The sequence below is a fragment of the Trachypithecus francoisi genome, unplaced genomic scaffold (genome assembly GCF_009764315.1).
Source record: "Trachypithecus francoisi isolate TF-2019V2 unplaced genomic scaffold, Tfra_2.0 Lachesis_group12, whole genome shotgun sequence".
NCBI lineage: Eukaryota > Metazoa > Chordata > Mammalia > Primates > Cercopithecidae > Trachypithecus > Trachypithecus francoisi.
The window spans coordinates 83,528,890-83,550,317 of record NW_022681457.1 but is presented as its reverse complement, the minus strand read 5'-3'; the positions used below and the strand labels follow the sequence as shown (position 1 = coordinate 83,550,317).

Sequence of the window (21,428 nt, the reverse complement as noted above, 5' to 3'; positions counted from 1 at the left end):
TGGCTCTGCGCGCCCAGGACTTGTCTTAGGGTGGTGCCGTGGCTTCGAGGAGCAGGCTGGCTTTTTTTTGTTTCGTTCTTGCTTTTGAAGTTCTTTCTTTCCTCTCTTATTCAGACCCTTTTAGGATGCACTGTAATAGCCATAGAAGCAGTGTGGGTCTTAGAAACGCCACTGGCAGTGCAGTCAGACTCCTAGGCATGGGCGCCTCAATACAGTGAGGCAGTGAGGTTACATTCATCCTTATTGGTTACTTTCCTATTAAGACCAGCCATATAAATTGCTGATGTTTGGCAATTTTTGTCACACAAAAATGGCAATTTCATATGATTCAGCCTAAGTAGATTCTCTTGTAATAATGCCATTTCATGCATCCTGATTTGCTTTCCAAGGCAGTTTTCTAGCAGCAAAGTGCCCATGCTTTACACTCACGTGCTTGAAGATGGTGGTGAGAGTCTTGTTTCTGTTATGGCTTTCTTTAGTGTTGTCAGAAAGAGTCAAAAGCCCAAGAATTAGTGTAAACTGTGCTGTTTAAGAGCAGGTGACCGTAGCAGATTCATAGAAATAGCCCTCAAAAGACTTGGCTGTGTAGATGATGAAAAGTAAAGCGGGAAGGAGGATGTCTTTGTGAATGCATCATCCTGTGAGATAAAGTTCTCTACATCCAGCCCGTTTGTTTTGCCAGGGAAACTCTATGGAGACGCAGACTACCTGGAAGAGAGGCACCGCCACCGATTTGAGGTGAGGATTCCAGCTTGCTCCTGGTACTCTGGAAAGATTGTGAGCTGAGAGACCAGCAGAATTATTGTTCATGCCTCAACAGGTGAATCCAGTCTGGAAAAAGTGTTTGGAAGAACAAGGCTTGAAGTTTGTTGGCCAAGATGTCGAAGGAGAGAGAATGGAAATTGTGGAGTTAGAAGGTGATTATTCGGGCAGTTTTATTTAATGGAAAACTTAGTAAAGTTTTATTGGCATATGGGAAAATATAAAAATGTTATCTTGTTGCTCCTGACCTAACAGAATTAGGAAGCAGCACTGTCTCGTGAGGGAAGGGGTCTTGATAAACATGGGGTCTGGACCCTGGAAAGTTCTTTCTGGTACATGGCCTTACTCAGGGAACCATTTAACTTCTGGCTGCAGTTTCTCCTTCTCCAAAATGCTTGGAGTTGGTACTAAAGCCGCTTCAGCCCTCTCCTGAACTGCAAGACTCACTCTACAGAAGTCCCGGGAGCCAGGGTCTGGGATGGGACTCTAGACAGGAGGCCTTCAGCCAGGAGGGGACAGCACAAGCAGTGCTGGAGAAAGGGTGTCAGATCACTCATGCTTTGAGGTTACCTTTACCTAGATTGAAATGAGAAAGTCATTTTCAGATTATTTTAGGGCCTATGGAAACATGAAACATTTAAGCAGATTTTGTTCTTTTGCACTTTGTGCATAACCTTCACAATGAAGCGGTTTCTTTTGAGTCTGTTTCAGATCATCCCTTTTTTGTTGGTGTTCAGTACCACCCTGAGTTCCTGTCCAGACCTATCAAGCCCTCGCCACCATACTTTGGCCTCCTCCTGGCCTCTGTGGGGCGGCTCTCGCATTACCTCCAGAAAGGCTGCAGGCTCTCACCCAGGTAGGTGCACTCTTTGCTTCAGTAATCCATTTGTCTTCTCTAGTCCTTGAGGTGGTAGCTGATTCATTACAGCAAAATGTCACAGTCGGTCATAAAAAAAAAAGCCACAGGCACCTGGGGCGAAAGTTTCCTCTCCTTTCCCGGAGCTTTCTCACAGTGCTTCCCTGGCGTGTTGGCCAGGTCCCCTTTCTGCAGCATCTGAGCTCTGGTGGTACTGACCAGATCACACTTGGCGTAGGACCCTCTGGCCCATGTTAAGGGGAACTAGTTTTTCCCGGGAAGTAAGCCACAACCCAGGTAGGCTTATGTCCCATTGCCACCTTTATCCAGAACCAGTACTCAAGAGTTGGTGGTAGGGTGTGTGACCGAATGTATATCTTTTGTATCTAGAAGAAGGAAATCCTTCTGTAGTTTCATACTAAATATATTATGTAGCAAACAGTCTTTCTGATTCCTGCCATGTGCAGACAAGTGTCCCTGTAGGAACTGTGGCTATAAAAACAGGGACGTAAAGTGAGTTTTTGGTGGGAGATGATGCATAAACCATCTGAATTCTACAGGGACACCTACAGTGACAGAAGTGGAAGCAGCTCCCCTGACTCTGAAATCACCGAACTGAAGTTTCCATCAATAAATCATGACTGATCTTGTAGTGTAAGTGGTATTTTAAAGTTTTAGTTTTTTAAAAAAAATGGTGATGGCACACTGCGATTACAAGAATATCGTGGAAGTTTAGGGCTGAAAATTTTTATCTGTCAGGAATGAAAGTGGTGAGGTCTTGAATATAATCCATAGGTTGAGAGAGAAAAGAAAGAAAGGAGTGCGGTCAGTGCGGGTATCAAATGGGCAGTCCTTCCTCCACATTGCTTTGCACCTCCCAGTCCTGCCCTGGGGATGACAGCTTGGGGAGCATGGTCACTGGGCAGTTGTCTCAATACTGATGACTCCATTCTGGTGCCAGTCTGACCAGTTCTGGGGCTGGGGTGGGGAGGGTCTGAATTCTTAGGCCCTATTGTTTGACGTAGCTAAAAATTTGGAGATCTTGAAGGAAGAGACAGATATGACAGTGTGGCACTTGTCATTTCTGCAGAGCCTCAGGTTTTCATCAGGAAGTACTTTAAAACTGACACTGCTTAGAGAACAGTTTTTTGTTGATTGCTGCTTATTCTGGAATTCCTTCAAAGTTGGAACAATTGCCAAACAGACGTCAAATGTTTGTCTGTTAAGTGACAGGACTTGTAGGTTCATAAAGTGCAATAACTGTGGGCACTGCCACGAAACGTAAATGTCCTTTACGATAACTGTGTGGGCCGTGTTGGCAGAAGTATGCGTTCTGCTGGTGAGGTATCAAATGAGGAAGTGTCAGTCGGGAATCTGGGGTCTGGAAGGAGAACCAGGGGTATGGGTGTGGCCCCACTGCTCCTGCCTTAAGGCCTGGGCAGGGGGACCTCCCTGAATCCTGCACACAGTGTGTTCATCACCAGCGGTTCTCTGGCGCTGGGTCCGTGCCGGTCTGACCTGCTGATCACAGCTGTTTCCCTCCTGCCTTGGTTGGTTGACCCCTGTCCTGGGATAGCCTAAATAGGTTGTGGGTAGCATGAGAAGTTAGTGTCAGGAGGAGAGCCTGTGTGCTAGGGAAGCGTTGAACACAGATGGACTCATGAACCCCCTGACCAGGGAGTTTGCTATAGGCTGCTTCACAGTCTAGGGAGCTGGTATAACAAGAATTGTTACCAGTAAAGGAGGCGGATATTTCGTCAGTTATATGGAATTCTGACTGCCTCGCCAGTGGAGAATTGCCCATTAGCGACACTGATGAGGTGCTGTGGAGAAAGAATGCTTGCATTGGGTGGTTGTAGAAGTCGATGTGTGAGGTCTTGAAAATGTGATTCTGTAGGAATTGTAAATTTAGTGTCTAATCCTGTTAGGCTCCTTCTACTGCTCTGCCATGAAAAACAGGCTTCGTTTCCCATGGCAGCTGACTAGAAATTCTAACTTTTCTACTTTAATGTACATCATATAATTCCCACTTTTTTTTTTCTTTTAAACAGGGATGATTCTTCAGGATACCCTTCAGACTTGGGTAGAGTTTACAGCTTTGACTTTACACTCGGCTTTGGACACTTTCTTTAAATTATGTTTTTATTAAGATTATTTTATTATGCGGAAAGGTATTTGGGAAACTTGTCACTTGCATGTCCCATCATGTGTACTGGCTCCTCTGTGGTGTCTGCCTGTTGCGTGACACTCTCCTTGCAGTTCTTGAGTTGCGGCAGACATCGGGATGGGAAGTGATGGTGGGTGGGGCTGCACAGTGCCCCATTGGTCACCTGGTTTCTCAGCTACCTCGCGTCATTGCAGATGCTAGCGCGTTGCCTGTCGCTTTCCCCTGGATGCCTAGACCGTTATAAAGTGTGCCACATGGACTTACTGAGCGTGGAGAGAGGATTTTAGCTAGGATTCGGACACTTGGTGCTGGGAACCTCAGGGTGTTGCTTGCCACTAAGCCATGAAACCAGAGACAAAATCTCTGTCCTGCCCTGAGTTGGGGGGATTCTCAGTGCCAACTGTGGCTGGTCCTCATCCTCCAAAGGGATGGTCAGTTTGGTGTCACATGAAACACCAAGATGTCTGTCTCTGAAGCGTGATGTTAAAATCCCCATGTCTGTGGCTGCGCTTCCTGTTGCTAGGCCTGGGGAACACTCCTTGCATCAAGGGGTCACTTACAGAACAGAGTCTTTTGGGGAAGCTTCCTCTAAAACCCTCTCATATGTAGACAGCTTTGACTCGAGGGTCCATTTTTCTTCCAGGACGGTGTTACTGCGGTTGAAAGGGCAATATGAAGTTATTTTCTTAACGTGACCTAACGATAGGCACAGCTGTGTGCTACTATATTCTGGCCGGACTCAATGTGTACTCTAACTTAAGAAATAAATAAATAATGCAGAACAAGAGACATGCTTTGCTTCTCATTCTGTTTATGTCATTGGCCAGATGGGAAGCGTCTGAGCACGGTGCTAGTGTGCCTGTGTGCGGTCACCTGAATGGTCAGTGCCAGGTGCTCCTGCAGGTGAGCAGCCTTGAGTCAGCAGACGACCTGAGAATTTGTTTAAAAACTAAGAAACGAGGCTTTCTTTTTCATAGGAACCAGAATTTTTCATAAAGCTTCAAATACGGGTTCTCAGCATGTAGAGCGAGATGAAAAGGTGCATGGGTGCTGTTTATGCTGCTTCATGACTGAGAAAGAGGAGGGATAAGCATGGTTTAGGAAGGTGGTCGTCTCCTCTGCCAGGCACTGGACGTGGGTACCCCATATACACAGCCAGTGAGCTGCGGGCCAGACTGTCTCCACCAGCAGAACTGCTTGTTATGGTACTTTGAATGAGGCTGATGGAGCATAATTTTAACCTCTTCTCCCACCTGGTGGTACCAGGAGATAGTCTTCATTTTAAATTTTATTTATGTTTTTGAGTCAGGGTCCAATCTGTTGCCCAGGCTGGAGTGCAGTGGCACAAGCATGACTTGCTGCAGACCTCCTGGGCTCTTAAGATCCTCCCGCCTCAGCCTCCCAAGTAACTGGGACTACAGGTTCACGTCACCATGCCCAGCTAATTAAATTTTTTATATATAGAGAGAGACAGGGTCTCGCTGTGTTGGCCAGGCTGGTCTTGAACTCTTGGCCTCAGGGCGATCCTCCCACAGTGCAGGGATTACAGGCATGAGCCACTGCACCTGGTCACTAGCCTTTTTTTTTTTTTTTTTTTTGAGACGGAGTCTCGCACTGTTGGAGTTTTGCACTGTTGCCTGGGCTGGAGTTCAGTGGCGTGATCTCGGCTCACTGCAACGTCCACCTCCCAGGTTCAAGTGATTCTACTTGCCTCGGCCTCCCAAGTAACTGGGATTACAGTTGCCTGCCACCACGCCCATCTAATTTTTTTGTATTTTTAGTAGAGATGGGGTTTCACTATGTTGGCCAGGCTGGTCTCGAACTCCTGTCGTGATCTGCTCGTCTTGGCCTCCCAAAGTGCTGGGATTACAGGTGTGAGCCACCGCGCCTGGCCCTTTTTTTAAAAAAAAATTCCCCAAACTGAGGGTCTAACATGCCGATTGGTGACGTCATGGCTCTCCACAATGGTTGGGTGTGCGGGTGGCATGAAAAAGCCTCCCAGTAATTATGTTCCTGCCCCTACGTTTAAGATCACTTTGATCAGTTGTTAAGTGCTGGCCACAGATGTAAGGTTTCTGAGAAAAGAGATCCCAAATGACTCTCCAGGGCTTGCAAAGCCCAAGCAGCCCTGCCAGCCTGGCTGTGGCAGACAGGATAGGGCTGAAGCTGGATTTACAGGAGGGCAACCTATGCCCAGTATTTACTGACCAGTCCCCGGAGGAGGAAAGCTGGTCACATTCCTCATTCCTTTCTTAATGTGACCTAACAATAGGCACAGCTATGTGTAACTTCCCTTCAGTAACTTCCTTCAGTCCAGGGGGTCTGGGCAGGTTCTTAGCAGTCCGGAGCAGCTGGGCTGAAGCCTGACTTCACCCTTCCTTTGTAGAAATCTGTTTTCCCCCCAAAAACATTTCCAAGGATTGTGGTCCCTGGACTAGTGCTTAGCAGTGGTACCGGGACTGTGGAAGGTGCTCAGAAACGCCAGTCCTCCACCTTCTTGAGTAACACATTTGAATCGTTTTCAAGCAGCCTTGGTGACCTTGGGGCAGCTCGGGGGGTGAGCAGCAGGAGTCTGGTAACCTGCCACAGTACAGGTGTCCGTGATCACACTGGTCCCTAGAACCAGCATGAATGGCAGCCGAGGCAGGGGTTGTGTGCTCTTTGCTAAGTGGGCAAACCAGGTCTCAGAGCAGTTGCGATGGCCCAGGAGATGTCACATGGCTGGTGAGCAGAGGGGCTGGGGGTTCCAAAGTTCTCATCTGTATCTGTTCTGTGGATATGGCCAGGGGTCTCAAGTTCTAGGGGATAACTGATGTGTGTTCTGTGGAACACCGGTCCTGTGAAATGCCCTGTTCAACACGGTTTGGTGATTTTCTGGTGGCTCAGACCCCAAATTTAGGAGTATCCTTAATTGTCTCACCAGCAGGTATTTATTGGTTGTCTACCACATGCCAGCCCTACCCAAACCCCTGTCCCCCAGAGCAAGTATTTAGTGGGGGAAACACCAAATACAAGCTACAGAGTGTGGCAGTTCATAGATGGAGACCAAGGGTGGAAGTGAGCAGGGGAGTGGCAGTGCTGGGAGGTGGTGTCTTTAAAATAGGATGGGTGGGAAATTAAGCATGGACTTGAAGGTGGAGACAAAGGAAATAGGCTAGCGCAGAGGCCCCCAGGCAGGAGTGCAAATGAACAAGTTGGTGAGCGTGGCTGAAGTGGCTTGCACAAGGGGCGGAAGACATTGAGGTGGGGTGGGCTAGGTCGCGGAGAATCATGCAGGCCCTCGTTTGGGCTTTGCTCTTGAAGTGGAGATTTTGGAGGGCTATGGGCACAGGCGCAGCATGAGTGTGATCAAACTGGCTTTACAGCCTCTGGCTCGGCTGGTGGAGACAGCAGGAGAAACCAGAGGCAGGAAGCTGCGGGAGGTGTCTGGTTTTGTTTGTTTTAAGCTAATGGTCTTACTGGACCAGAGGGGTCTTGGAAAGGAACTGAAACCCTTAGTGTGAGGTGCTGCTCTGTGCCACAGCTGGCATAGACACAGGGCACTGGCCTGATGGTGGCAAAATGCCCCTGCCCCCGGACATTGTCACTGTCTTATAGATGAAGAAACAAGCACAGAGGCATAGCACTTTGCCCCATGGTCCCTGGTCTTTAAGACACAGCTGGACTGGAGTGTGAGAGGCTGGGTTCCCTGCCTTTGCAGGTCTGTCCTCTGCCTCCTGGACAGAGGTGGGCTGGGCCTGGGACTCATGACCCTGCAGCATCTGATCGGCTGACCCAGTGTCCTAGAAAGAACCATTCTTGTCCCAGGTGCATGTAATTTATTAACGGAGCTTTGACAATCACAAGTTCCAGCAAGTCAGGGGTAGGCGCTGCAGGGTAGCCTCTTGCCCTATAACCACAGTCACCAAATATGCCTCACCATCTGTGAGGGGCTTTCCTGGAACGACAGATTCCCTTCTGGCACTGTCCAGCCAGCTGGAGTCACAGGCCTCAGCCTGGGCCAAATGAGCATTTTAGGGAGAGGGACAATCCATGTGTTTTCTAAAAGAAAGGTCGTTTGGGGACAGGGCTGAGAGCAATTTCTTGGCTACACAGACTGGGGGTTGTCAGGGTTGAAACCACATGGGCTCATGTGTCATGTTGAAGGAGCCCCTGTCCGCCTCTCAGCAGTCTGCATGGGCTTTACTGGGTCGGCCTTAGGCTCAAACAGGAAATTCCTGGGTCTCAGGTGGAGAGCGCCGCGCCATCCTGCCTGCTCTCCAGGGCCCTCACAGGACACAGCAGGTGCAGGACATAGGCCCGTGCTGCTGCAGCTGCTGCTGGAGCTGCTCCTTCTCCATCGTCAGCACCTTCACTGTCTCCTCCAGCTTGCCCAGCTCCACCAGCCATCTCTGAGGGGACATGGGAAAAGCATGTGGCCAAGCCCACCTGGTCTCGGGCCTGTCCATCCTCCCCTCCACCTGAGGCCAAACTGAGGGAGGAAGGGAAAGCCCGGGAGCCTGAGAGCTTTCTCAGCTAGGGGGAAAGTCAGGCCCCTTGGCCTGCTGCCACCTTCAACCAGGAAGGTTGGAAGCTGCCGGCTGCCAACCCTGGAAGGGAGCCTCCTGCATGCTGAGCAGGCCATGTCCCTCCTCACTGTTGGCCCTCTTGTCCTCCATTCTCCGTTTCCCTCTTGAAAAAGCTCTTCCTTGGGACTGTGTCCTGCCCCCTCCGCCCCTTTAGGGCCTCCCCTAAAATGCAGTGTATAGTCCTTGGGGTTTTCTGGTGATGGCTCAACATTCTAATCTCTCTGCTCCCTCAGCCACTCACGATCGAGTGCGTTAACTGCCCAAGTAGAGGGTGAGGGGTTTCAGGCACCTCTGAAAAGGGGATACTGCATAGATTTTTTTTTGAGGTGTCTCGCTCTGTCACCCATGCTGGAGTGCAGTGGTGCAATCTCGGGTCACTGCAATCTCTGCCCCTGGGATTTGATTGATTCTCCAGACTCAGCCTCCTGAGTATTTGGGACTACAGGTGCCCGCCACCATGCCTGGCTAAGTTTTATATTTTTAGTACAGACGAGGTTTCATCATATTGGCCAGGCTGGTCTCGAACTCCTGACCTTGTGATCTGTTCACCTCATCCTCCCAAAGTGCTGGGATTACAGGCGTGAGCCACTGAGCCCAGCCACTGCATAGATTTTTAAAAGGAGAGGGCCTGGGCCTCTTCCCACCAGCTGCCTACCCGTGGAATACGGGATGTGGTGTGATTTTAATCCAACCGCTTGGGTTAAACAGAGTGATGCAGGGCCCAGGGAACCATGGTGGCTTGCCCTGGGCTGCTCTGTGTGACTGAAGGGGCCTGGGGTCAGCTTTGCCCCACCCCACCCACTGGCCTCAGCTTCCGTACCTGCCTGCACCACTCCTGGATGGCGCTGGCGGACAACGGGCCCTGGATGCTCCCGTCGCGCCGCAGAAACACCTCCCCCTGGTCTGTCTGGTAGAGTTGCGGCTGGCTCTGGGCCTTGGGGGTGTGCACGGTCAGGCGGATCACCTTAGGAGGGGCAACAACAGCTCTGGAGGCGCCGCCCCTCACGGTCGGCAGCCCCCATCCTGCCAGGCCGCTCAGCATTGCTCACTGATTCCTTAGGGCAGGCCGGCAGGGCTGGCACAGGGGCCATCACCAGCCCCTTCTCCTGTGGCCCCCAGTCCCGTCCCTGCCCCAGCACTGCCTGGCAGGAGCACAGGCCATCGTCTTATTGAGTGATGACAGATGACAGGCCTGGAGGCCCTCCTGTCCTGCAGGCTCACCTTGAGGGGGACGCTGGTCTCCGAGGTGCTGATCACAGGGACGAAGGTCAGAGTGTAGGCATCAGGAAAGACCTGAGGCTTGAAGCCCTGCAGGATAGAGTCCACCAGCAGGCGTGTGCGGTCCTCATCACGGTGGCTGCAGCGGATGCCCCGCACCAGGCCGCTGTCCTCCACTCCCACGAGCAGGCTGCCGCCCTCGCTGTTGAGGAAGGCGCACACATAGCGCCGCACGTGGTGCTTGAAGGCCAGGCTCAGGTACTCGCCACTGCCCCGCTTGAACTCCATGTTGCGGGTCTCGCTGCCCAGGAGGGCACCCTGGAAGAGCTGGTCCTTGCCCACGATCTCCTGGTGCACAATGGCACTGTCAGAGCACACACCACTGGGCCGGCCCTGGCAGCTCTGCAGCTTCCAGGCCTGGGGCCTATCAGGCAGTGTGTGTGTAGGCCAGGCGGGCAGCGGGACACCAGAGCCTGGGCTGGGGCTGGGGCTCAGGCCACTGTCCTCCTCCTCCTCCTCCTAGGGTGGGAGTCAAGAATGAGTGTATGAGTGTAAGGGTCAAGCCAGAAAATGGGAGCCCTGACCTTGAGAAGGACTGCAAGAACCCCCCGTCCGGCCCCTGCTGCAGCCTGACTCTCATGGGCATCCTGATGCCCCTCACCAGGCTGAGGGGCCTGGTTCTGCCCACCCTCCTGCAGCTGAGGCAGGAAACCCTTGCTGGATTGAGGGTTCCTGTCAGCGCTCCTTTCCCTGCCGATCTGGGCCCTTCCCAGGTGAGCTGTGGGATGCCTGGTGGGGAAGAAGAGATTTCTGCTTCCCAGGGCTGGGTGCTGGGACACGTGTGGGCCCATTTTTTCTTACTTGGGTTGCAGACAGGCCCCTGAGGCCCAGAGCCAGATCATTCCAGCAGGTATCTCAGCACCCTGTGACAGAGCTGCAGGACCCTGAATGGAGAGGGACTCCCAGGTACCCACCTACTTACTGATTTCAAACCTTTGCCCACTACTTTCTGGGCTATTGACAAGTTCGTCCTAATCTCCACTTCCTTCTGCACCTCCTGAATCACCTTTCGTGGTTTGGGCTCTGCTCGAGGGCTCGGTGTGAGCCGCCTCGGGGCCACTTCCTAGTCTGGGCCTCCCCAGCCAGCCCCTCTCTGACCTCCCTGCTTCCAGGCTCACCCTTTCCTGTCAGCCCTCCTTAGTGACGTTAACTTCAAGGCAGATTGTTACTCCTCACAATCCTTTCATGAGCGGGGGTTGGGGTGAGGAGACCAGGGCACCTCCCTACCAGCCCTGCAGCTCCCCAGAGAAGTGGAATTGATCAGTCTTAGAAACAGGATAAACCTCATACAAATGTGAAACTGAGTTGAAATGTAAGCCACAGAGCCTTTTAGTTCTGCAACAGTTTAGACACCATCATTTTCACACCAAAAGAAAAAGAAACCAAAATCACCTGTCTCGTGGAGTGACCTACCCTAACGTCCCATGTCTCACCCAATAAAGCCAGCGGTTCAGCCTTGCCTTGGATGATAGCCGTGGTGACCTGGCCCCTACCCTACCTTCTGGCCCAACTTCCTTCCTTAGCACCCCCTGCAGCCTTTAGTGGGAGCTCCAGGGCCACCAAATGGTTTGCCCTTCTGCAGACACCACAGTCCCTCTAAGCCCCCAGGTTCCTCTGCATATTCTGTGTCCCTGGCCTGGAATGTCCTCCCCCACAAGTTCCTGTCCAACGCCCTAAGTCCCAGCTTGGATTTCACTTCCCCTGTGAATCTGTCCCCAGAGAGCAGGGCGAACCTTCCTGTGTCCTCTCACGGCTCTGAGCGCAGCCACCTTGCAGCTCTGTGGGTGGCTGTCCGGCTCTGGCCACAGATGCAGGGCTCCTTGGGGGCCTGGCTGGGCCTCTCATCCCTGCCTTAACTCCTGGCACAGAGGGGGTGTTCATGATTGTTAATTGAACAAATGAGTTGGGCCAAGGGGAAAATCAGGGCCCCTGTGTCTTCTAGGGTCTCCCAGGCCCAGAGGCTGGAATGTAAAAGGACCCAAGGAGGAGGCCCCTTGTGGCCTTTCTTCACACAAGCATCAGGCTTGAGGCAAACTCAGTGTCTTTCCCAGAGAAAGCTGGCAGTACCAGCAGCAAGCCATCGTCATTTGAGTAGCAGCCCCCAAGTTTGCAGATTTGTCCCTGCTTCCCCAGAGACACCCCTCCGTCCCCACTCTGCAGGCCACTCCCACCCAGAGTCTCTCCCTTGGGGTGAGGCTTTGGAGCTTGCTTGGGAAAAGTCCCACTTACCTCTCTGTGGCTGAAGGGCCCTTGGGCCTCACTCAATAGCAGCTCCTTCCCACGGGCTGCCAGCTCCTTGAGGATTAGGTGCTCCTCTAGGGCCGTCTGCAGGCGCCAGGGGAGGGAGGCCAGGGTGTCCCTGCGGACAGTCACCTGCACCAGTGCATAGGCCTTCCGCGGCCGCCTCACCACCTCGATGTGCTCCCGTGCCACCGGCATCTCCAGCCGCTCCAGGGTGTCTCGCAGCAGGCAGGCGAGCACTGGCACTGAGAACTGGGGGTTCAGATGGCCCACATAGAGAGTGTGCGCTGAGGGAGCCTCCTCGAGGTCAGAGTACTCGGTCAGGGACTGCTCTGCGGGGAGCTCCGGCAGGGACTCCTCACCCCAGCACTCTGTGAAGGGCTCTGACACCTGTGTTTGCACCGATCTCTTCATGGGGGTCATGGGAAGGCTCTCCCTGGGAAGGGGTTCCAGGATTTCTCACTGCTGGCTGCTTCTCCCAGGGTCTGTGTTTTCAGTGTGGCTTAAGGGCTCCCAGAGGACTCAGGGAGTGTCCCGGCTCCTGGGAGGCACACAGATTGGCAGAGGCTGGCCAGGGCCAGAGAGAGGGAGGGCAGAGGGCAAGCAGGAAAGGGCCTGCCACCCACCTGAGGCCTAGGATGGGAAAGCAGAGTCAGGTGGACTGAGCAAGACACAGGGCCTGTGGGAAGACAGGGGATCTGCCCAAAGAGTGGCAGAAGGGACCGAAACTCAGGTCTCTGAGAGCTCCACGATTTCAGTGGCCCCAGGGATCCTGTCTTCCTTCCCCAACCCACCAGCTAGGGGCCTCCTAGGTACCCTCAGGGTTTCCTGCCTACCGGAAGGTCACTCCTGCCTCCAGGCAACAGAGAAACCCTTTAAAAAGGGCCTCCTGGAGAAGAGGCCTTAACCCAGGACTCTCTCCAAAACCCAATGTGAGGCCATCGGGGGCTCTGAAACTAGGCAGTGCTGGGGCAAAGGCTTTTAGAGCAGACGATCTCATGCTTTTTGGCACACTGATGAAAGCTATGGCCTCTCAGAAAAATGGCCTTTACATATAAACATTTAACTTAAGGGGGCTCCTAGACCGTAAGAACTCCTAGTCTAGAATGAGTCCTCCATTTTTGGTCCAGAGAGCAGAGGTCAAGAGGAACAGAATGAGGGTTAGAGTTGGGGCCCTGGCGCTCCCCACCCCAAGTCCAGGGAGCCTCTGTCCTGAGCTGTGCACATATGTGCACACACCAGCCCCTCTACTGCTCCCCACACACCCAGCCTACATCTTCTCAGATGGAATCCTTGAGGCTGTCGGCCTGGCGGCATTCAGGTCAAACAGGAAGAGGAGGATAGGAGAGGCCTATGACCTTCATGTCCTGGTGGCTCCTGTGGGAGCATGGGAGGTGCCTGCCTTGAGCTCCCATAGCCCCCCGACCCCAGCCGGTAGCTCTCAGGGCACTTGGAGGCTTGGCACAGGGACAGCCAGAACCAGGGTTCTGGGCGGGGCCTGCACAGCTACCTTTGTGATCTCATGAGGCTCAACAATGCCTTCTTGGCCAGCCACAGGCAGGCCGGGTGTGGGAAATCCAACAGGAAAACTCAGCTCCCTGTGGGCCCCACCACACAGTGGAAGCAGACCCAGCAGCCCACCCAAACCATGCAGTTTGGCTGTGGGACTCCCTTCCCGACAGCTTCCAGAATTTGAGAGCTGAAGACACTTCCCCCGCTCTGTGATGTCTCTGCAGGCTCCCGTTCCCATGCAGGTCACCTGTTGCCACCTCTTTCAGCGCTGCTGCCTAAAGCCTCCACCTCCCTCTTCAGTCACCAATCCCAGGCTCTACTGAGTGCTGACAGGGCCCTGCTGCTCCCAAGATGGAGCAGGAGGCACATGGTGGGCTCCAGGGCTCCCCCTGAGGCCAGGCCCTTCTCTGTGCTGGAGACAGAGGCTGCTGTCCAGAAGAGTCCTGAAAAATAGGTCAGGCACAGCTATCTCTTTGGAAAGATGAGGTTGTTACCTGCTGTTTGAGAAACCAAGACATGGGGGACACACAGCCTTTATCAGCACAGGACTGACCAGTGCTCATCATTCTGCAGAAGGCCGGCAGCACTTGCCCACACTGCTTCTGGAAGCCCCGACTGGGGGCAGTAAGGACAGGGCCAGAGTTAGATGCTTCAACTAAGGAAGCTGTTTGACAGCGTAGAGAAGTTGCCTTCCTTATAAGCAGCCTTTCTGAAGATGTTACCAAATGTTTGATTCCTAGGCAGTAGTTTGGGTAGGGCACTCAAGAAGAGAGGCTATGGTGTGCAGGGAAGAGAGGGGCACAGGCCTCAACGGGTGGCAGTGCGAGGCTCTGGGGAGAGTGCGTTCGGTGCCTTCTCCTTGCCTGCCCGGGCAGCAGCCAGGTTGGACTTGGCTCTGTGTCCACAGCTCTTAGGGTTAGAGAATGAAGGCTCCAAGCTCCCCCTGCCTCACCCCCTCTCCCTCAAGCCTTTCTTGCCTCTGTCATCCATGAGGTGCCCTCACAGCAACTGAGGCTGTAGCTGTTTTGAGATGGCTAACTCAAGTCGTGTTGAACTGTGCAGACACAGCTGGCCAGGAGAAGCACCTTGGCAGACGAAACACCTGAACAGGCCCGGAGGCGTTCTCCCTACTTACCTAGAGGCCTTGCTATTGGGTGGCTGATCTGTATGACATTTCCCAGATTGACTTCAGTGCAGCTTTCCCCGCTCTTCCTGGCAGTCTCTTTAAGCCACTGCATCACGTATTTCTCTGGCGCCTTTAACAGCCTTCTGTGAGCTGAATATCAGTTCTACTTCGTTTTGGAGATGGGGGTAAAAATTGTCTTTCATGGTAAGCACTAAATACATTTATGAACCATCTTTTAAATACATAAATATAAGATAACGGTTATTTACGGTGTCTCTGGCTCTCTAGTATTGGGTCATAGTATTAGAAAGTATAGGTCCTCTGCAGGCAGCTCCGGGTGGTGGGTTCCGAGCTGGGGGATAAGCAGCCCCGCTAACCCTCTTGCTGGACGTCTGTGACCTCACTGACAAACCTCATCTTGAACTGAAGGAAAAAAACCCTAGAATTTAAGCCTCTTTATGAATGTGAGGTGGGGCCCAAAGATGAGGGTCAGAGAGCTGAGCCACTGTGGACGGCCTCTTTTCATGTTATCTGGACAGTGTCCACTGGGTGGCCCACATGGCCACAATACCTGAGCCCATAGCAGGGATGCCATCCCCTCTTCACAGCTCCCACCTCACAGTCTGTGCTGTTTGCCCAGGAAGGTTAGTCAAGGGGCAGAGGGATAGGGAAGAGGAATAAGCCCAGCCAGGTGCAGGAGAGAACAAGGATGATCAAGAAGAGTGAACTCTGGGGAGGGGAGTTACAGACACAGCTTTCCAGGTCCTGGGACCCACATCACTCCAGCCTCCCTTGGTCTCAAGCCCTCCCCTGGCATGCTGCCTTCAGCCTGAGGATCTCCACCTGGCTTCTGACAGGGCCCAGCTCCAGCTACTGCAGAGTATCTCTGACTTGAGTGGCTCCATCCTAGTGTCTGTGCCCTGGGTACTGTGGGCTGCCAGCCTCTGTGGGCACCTGCAGTCGCTTTGGCACTGCACAGAACCACAGTTCTGATGCTCAGCTGTGACTGCCCCTGGGCTGGAGGCTGGAAGCTGTGGCGCTGCCCTGATGGAATGTGGTGGCAAGACCATATCCAGTGACTCAGGGTACTTAGGTAAAGAGGCTGCAAAAAGCTGAGGGCTGCTGAGAGAAGTGTCGGGACCCTTTTCTCAAGGGTTCCCACACTTTTCGTTTTGGTGGTAAAGAAGGAGGGATTCACCTTCAGGCTCTTCCCAACGAGGGAGTATAGCACCAGTGTGAGGGCAGGAACAGTGTGTCCATTTGGCCCGCCAGTGCTACACCTCAGGGATCGATCTTAGGGAGTCCCACAAGACCCTCACAAAGAGTGTCTGGACAATGCAGTCCATGGCCAGGAGGCAGGGAGGAGCCATGGCTGGGGAGGGCAGAGTGTTCCAGAAAAATGCCCTGCCCTCCCGTGGATTCGGCCTTAGGTGGGGCCTAGAGCTCTGTTACCTCCCCAGGTGTTTGGTGTTTACCTCCTGAGCTCAGCACAAAGTCAGTATCATCTCCCTGTCCGAGCATTGAGGGTGAGCACATGAAGCTGGTGCCACGAGACCTCTGTCACCTGTGCCTTTCCACCTGGTGGGCTACTGGACTGCTGGGGTTCACGGAGCGGTCTCTCCAACACTGCAGCATGTGTGCGCTGGGTCTGAGGCCAGTGCGAGTGCTGCTAATGATTCTGGGTCACTATTAGAAGGCTTGGCTTTTGAAACAATTTCCAAAGTTGAGGGTTTTTTTTTTTTTCTTAAACAACATTTAGTTTTGACCCCAGAGGTTATGGCAGTGTGAATAATCCTCTCCCTTCCTGCAGAACTTGACATCTGGTTACCTTTCTAGTTTTGTCTGGAAACCAGATAAAAGTATGTCAGCTGTTTCAGTGCAGCACTACTTATGGTAAACATGATTCCTAATTGTAACTTATCTGCACTTCAAGTTTTCTGTGTGAACTATAAACACTTGTTAAAAAGCCATAATGTTGGGCTTCCTATGTGTAATGACTCAGTTGCGTATGTGGCTTTTGGGGTCCGTGAAAGCTGTGCCTCTTGGTTGTTCAAAGAGATATGAGCTCCTTTGGGGAATGATGCCTCTAAGCCACAGTGAACCAACCCCCTTCTCCCTCATGTATCTCATTCCTTTGTACCTGAGCTGTCACCTGGGTAACCAAGGAGAATAACTCCCATGACCGATAGATGACTGGAGGCTCTGCGAGGACTGCCCTCCTATTCCTGAAGAGGGCTGCTTCCTGCTGCCCTGCAGCCAGGCCATTTCCTGTCTGACAGCCTTCAAAGTAAATGCCATGCCCAGTGTAGCCTGCAGGGATCTTGAGTCTGAATGGTAGCTGGATCTGAGACAAAGGCCCACGGGAGGGAGTTGCAGGCAGTAGGACATGTTGTACCCCTTAACAGCTATGGAATTAACCTCTGGAAGCACCTGTGAGATGGGGAAACAGTAGTTACACTATAGGACTGTTCTGAGTTTTCAATGGGATACTGTACAAAAACAACTCAGCACAGTGAGTTCTCAAAACAGTGCTCAGTAGGAAGTTATATACTCTTGACGAAAAGAGGGTAAGGTGGGGTGGGTGCCCAGCTTTGCAGCATGTCTGGCCTGCCTACATATGCCAGTGTCACCTTCAGTCCCTGTGTCTTGAGGCTCACATCTAGAAGTTTGTTGTTAGGGTTCAGCAAGGTACTCATTGGGAATACCCTGAATGAATAGCACAGTCTACAAGATCCCAGTGTTGGCCGGGTGCGGTGGCTCAGGCCTGTAATCCCAGTACTTTGCGAGGCCAAGGCAGGCGGATCACTTGAGGTCAGGAGTTCGAGACCAGCCTGGCCAACATGGTGAAACTCTACTAAAAATACAAAAAATTAGCTGGGCGTGGTGGTGTGTGCCTGTAGTCCCAGCTACTTGGGAGGCTAAGGCAGGAGAATCGCTTGAACTCGGGAGGTGGAGGTTGCAGGGAGCCAAGATCATGCCACTGCACTCTAGCCTCGGCGACAGAGTGACACTGTCTTTAAAAAAAAAAAAAAAAGGCCGGACGTGGTGGCTCACGGCTGTAATGCCAGCACTTTGGGAGGCTGAGGCGGGCGGATCACGAGGTCAGGCGATCGAGACCATCCTGGCTAACAGAGTGAAACCCCGTCTCTACTAAAAATACAAAAAATTAGCCAGGCAAGGTGGTGGGCGCCTGTAGTCCCAGCTACTCGGGAGGCTGAGGCAGGAGAATGGCATGAACCCGGGAGGCAGAGCTTGCAGTGAGCCAAGATGGCGCCACTGCACTCCAGCCTGGGAGACAGAGCGAGACTCCATCTCAGAAAAAAAAAGAAAAGAAAAGAAAAGAAAATCCCAGTGTCAAGAGTTGGTAGAAAATGAGGGCCTCAACTTGTTTGGCTGCCTTGACCCTGACTGTTTTATAGTGACCATGGTTAGAACCTCACAGTGGCCAAGTAGAAAAGATACTGTAAGTTATGATATTCGAACTTGTCACTGGTGAAAGCTGGAAGGGCCTTCACAAGTCTCCTCATGCAAATACCTCATAGCCAGATGGGCCCAGAGAAAGGAAATGACCCACCCAAAGCTTCCTGGCACATAGGTGGGCTGGCTAGAACCTCAGCCTTACAGTCAAATGTAAGGCTTTGGCACTTCCTGCCTATGTGACCTGAACTTAAGTTTCCTTATCCATAAAATGGGTTTGTTGTGAAAAGTGAGATAGTTCTAATTCATGTAAGCAGCTCGTGTGGCACACAGTGATAGGATAGTGTTGGTTGCTGTTACTATCAGGTTATACTGCACTGACCTGCTGCCCCCTATGCCTTCTCTTCCTCCTGCAAACCCTGTACTCCAATTATAAACACAACGTGTGGCCCTGGAGTTGTGTGCCTGGCCCCTGGTCAGCACAAGCGGTACAGTGCAGGCCTGACCTGGCTGGGCTGGCCTGCATCTTTCCCCACCCTATATGGGTGAAGACATGCCCAGCCACGGAGGCTTGTAGGAGTTGCTGACCTAAGATTGCTCCTTCCTGCTGTGGCTTTGCATAGCTGCTGTGCTTACTACTGTCTAGCTGCACCACAGCAAAGCCCTTTGAGGGTGGAAACTGGATTCACATACTAACTTTCCAAGGGGCCTATGTGATGCTGGGGCTCTGGTAGGCATTTGGAAGACCACCTGTTCTTTAGGGACTGCTGGAATTAGAAGGACACTTAGGAATCATTTTGTCCAAGCTCTACCATTTTATTTATTTGAGACGGGGTCTCAAATTGTCACCTAGGCTGGAGTACAGTGGTACGGATATGGCTCACTGCAGCCTCGATCTCCTAGGCTCAAGCCATCCCCTCACCTCGGCTCCCCAAGCAGCTGGGACTACAGGTATGCGCCACCATGGCAGGCTAATTTTTGTATGTTTTTGTAGAGCTGGGGTTTCACCATGTTGCCCAGGCTGGTCTCAAACTCCTGAGTTCAAGAGACCCTCCCACCTTGGCCTCCCAAAGTGCAGAGATTACTGGCATGAGCCAGTGCACCCAGCCTCGTTTTATATATGAGAAAACTAAGACCAAGAGAAGGGGAATGACTGGTCTAATGAATGCATAGTAATTTGGCTGTTAACTGATTAAAAAGACACTGGTATCTATATTGGTTTTTATTTATAAACAGATTGACATAAAATAAGTCCAGATGGCAGCTGTGCTGCTGACTTGCTTACAAGGAAGCATATGGACAGCGGAGTGGGTGGACTCCAGCCTGGAAAACCTGCCCTCCCATCCCCCTTAGGGCCTTCTTGGCCTAAGATCATCCGGCCTGATCTTCTTCAACAGCAGTTCTGGCCAGGGCAAGGAGCTGTGGTGGGGGCAGTATGGGCCAGGGACTCCCTTCCCACAGATGAGGCCTAGGGCTGCAGAAGGGCCCCATGAAGAGAGGAGAAGGTGACAGGGATACTTCTCCCCATACGGAGTGATGTGGTCAAGGCTTTATGGGACTCTCCACTTCAGGGTCCTCTGAAGAGGGGCCACGCCTATCTGGAGAGGGCCTCTCTGGGATCAAGGCAGGGCAGTCTCCCTCCTCCTGAAACCCAGTGTCTAGTGTGGAAGGAGTATTAACTACAGGGTTTGCCCAAGTGCCAGAAACAATAAATTAACAATAAGATCTTTTTGTAAAAAGGTAGAGGTTTGCACCATGAGTTTGGATTCAGGGGAATCTGATGAGAAGGTAGGAGCTGTGGGGTGGTGGGGTGCCACAGCAAGACCAGGACAAAGTTGGCCTTTTCCTCCATCACTTCGAAGGCATTCAGCCTAAACTCCTGGTTGAGAGGCCAGCCAAGCTTAAGAAATAAATAGAGGGACCTTAGATCCCTGGCAGAGCTGAGGGAAGAGCAGCACCAGCCCTGGATCCCCACTCTCCCTCCTCAGTCCTTCATGGAAGGACATATCATGGCAGCTGTGGCTAGGACTGGTGCCTCCACATAGCCTCTTGGAGTCCTGAGGTGGCCCGGAACCCCACTGAGGTGCCTGGGGTGGGCTGATGCCCCTCATTCCTAGAAGAATGCCCCCACCTGCTGACCACTTGGTTGTCTAGGCTGCCTCTCCCAGTTCAGAACTTGCCCTGCTTCAGCCGGTCAATGTGGTAGGAGAGCTTGAGCGCAGGCCCCAGCTTCAGGCCCATGTACTTCATCATCATGTCACTGCGCAGCAGCAGCAGGGCCTTGCCATCGATCTCCTGGGGGGTGGGGAGGTGGGCAGAAGTGGAGGGGAGGTGCCATCAGAGTCCTGGTTGGTCTGACCACCCCAGGTTCTGATTATAGGCCATCCTGGGAAGTGCCTGCCACATGGGTGTCCAGTTCACCTGCTGTGACGCTGAAGCCTACCTGTTCTCTTCAACCTTTGTCTCTAAGCATCCCTCCTCCCCAGACATCTCCTACTGTCCCCACCAGGTGAGGCTCTCCACACATGTTCCTACTGAGAGGTCAGGCAGGAGCACCTACGTGTTTGCGAAAGAGGTCAGCGTGGGGTCCAAGCTGAGGATCAGCTTCCTGGACAAACTGCATCACGTCCTCAACTGTCCATGAGGAGGGGTCCCGGCCACTCAGTCGAGAGGCATCCCGGCTCTCCAGGTATCGGTCCGACCCTGCAGGACAGGAGGGCACCTACTATAACGGGCGGGGACTGGTTTGTAAATCCCCACCACTCTTCTTGGCACAGCTCAGTGGCCTTCTAGGTGATGCTCACAGCAGTGCTAGACCATGAGCTGAGGAACTGGAGATAGCCGAGGGAGGGAAGTGTTTCCTCACAAAGGGAAAGTCAAATCTTTGTTTTTTAAGGGTAGATCTGATTTTTGGAAATGGCCAGAAGAAATTTTGCATTGAGGCTATGATTCAGCCCAAACCTGAGACAGTGGTACCAACATGGTAAGGGGACTATTTGGGTGCCTTGGGGGGACTGGTGAGTGGGGCTGTTTTTGCCTTGGCTCTGGGAGACCATTTCTAGAGAGACTGGTAGCCTGGTAAGATTAGAGACAAATCCTTGGCACGTGGGCAAAAAATACCCTGGATTCTTTTCCAAGGCCTGGAGAGTAGGTGGCCTCATTACAGCCTGATACACTAAGGCAGAAGACAGTTTTTTGGTTTATTTTTCTGAGATGGAGTCTCGCTCTGTCACCCAGGGGCTGGAGTGCAGTGGCGCCATCTCAGCTCACTGCAACTTCTGCCTCCCAGGTTCAAGCGATTGTCCTGCCTCAGCCTCCTGAGTAGCTGGGATTACAGGCATGCACTAATTTTTGTATTATTAGTAGAGACAGGGTTTCACCATGTTGGCCAGGCTGGTCGTGAACTCCTGACCTCAAGTGATCTGCCTGCCTCGGCCTCCCAAAGTGCTGGGATTACAGGCGTGAACCACCGCGCCCAGCCAGAAAAGTTTTTGCTTTGGC

The 21,428-nt window shown here is 52.5% G+C and overlaps 3 protein-coding genes across 33 annotated transcripts in view; 1 reads left to right on the top strand and 2 right to left on the bottom strand.

Moving 5' to 3' along the window:
* The window catches only part of CTPS1 (CTP synthase 1), a 33,957-nt gene extending 29,385 nt beyond the window's left edge, over positions 1 to 4,572 (top strand). Inside the window, exons 15-19 of one of the 2 annotated variants that reach the window (XM_033226898.1) lie at positions 683 to 738; positions 821 to 917; positions 1,474 to 1,618; positions 2,179 to 2,272; positions 3,670 to 4,572. In XM_033226898.1, the coding sequence (XP_033082789.1) occupies positions 683 to 738; positions 821 to 917; positions 1,474 to 1,618; positions 2,179 to 2,263 (383 nt within the window). In that variant the 3' untranslated portion in view covers positions 2,264 to 2,272; positions 3,670 to 4,572. The remainder of the gene's footprint in view (positions 1 to 682; positions 739 to 820; positions 918 to 1,473; positions 1,619 to 2,178; positions 2,273 to 3,669) is intronic. The other variant, XM_033226899.1, reaches the window with a different exon arrangement.
* Positions 4,573 to 7,586: 3,014 nt separating this feature from the next.
* Positions 7,587 to 13,255, bottom strand: SLFNL1 (schlafen like 1). 5 transcript variants are annotated; one of them, XM_033226904.1, is made up of 7 exons: positions 13,138 to 13,193; positions 12,499 to 12,505; positions 12,235 to 12,413; positions 11,861 to 12,124; positions 9,575 to 10,090; positions 9,174 to 9,317; positions 7,587 to 8,176 (listed from the first exon to the last, which is right to left on the bottom strand). In XM_033226904.1, exons 4-7 carry the CDS (start codon positions 12,068 to 12,070, stop codon positions 8,054 to 8,056), a joined length of 993 nt encoding a protein of 330 aa, XP_033082795.1. In that variant the 5' UTR covers positions 12,071 to 12,124; positions 12,235 to 12,413; positions 12,499 to 12,505; positions 13,138 to 13,193; the 3' UTR covers positions 7,587 to 8,053. The 5 variants fall into 5 exon arrangements, with proteins under 5 accessions (XP_033082795.1, XP_033082793.1, XP_033082792.1 ...); XM_033226902.1 differs by having other exon boundaries at positions 11,861 to 12,413; positions 12,499 to 12,570; positions 13,138 to 13,229; XM_033226901.1 differs by having other exon boundaries at positions 11,861 to 12,505; positions 13,138 to 13,255.
* A 5,876-nt stretch (positions 13,256 to 19,131) lies between these two features.
* SCMH1 (Scm polycomb group protein homolog 1) overlaps positions 19,132 to 21,428 on the bottom strand; it is a 246,088-nt gene continuing 243,791 nt past the window's right edge. For all 26 annotated transcript variants that reach the window (XR_004440916.1, XM_033226890.1, XM_033226886.1 and 23 more), the window contains 2 exons: positions 20,488 to 20,630; positions 19,132 to 20,222 (listed from right to left, as the gene is read on the bottom strand). Coding sequence is in view for 25 of the 26 variants with exons in the window: in XM_033226890.1 (XP_033082781.1) it covers positions 20,097 to 20,222; positions 20,488 to 20,630 (269 nt within the window). In the remaining variant the exon portion in view is untranslated. The remainder of the gene's footprint in view (positions 20,223 to 20,487; positions 20,631 to 21,428) is intronic.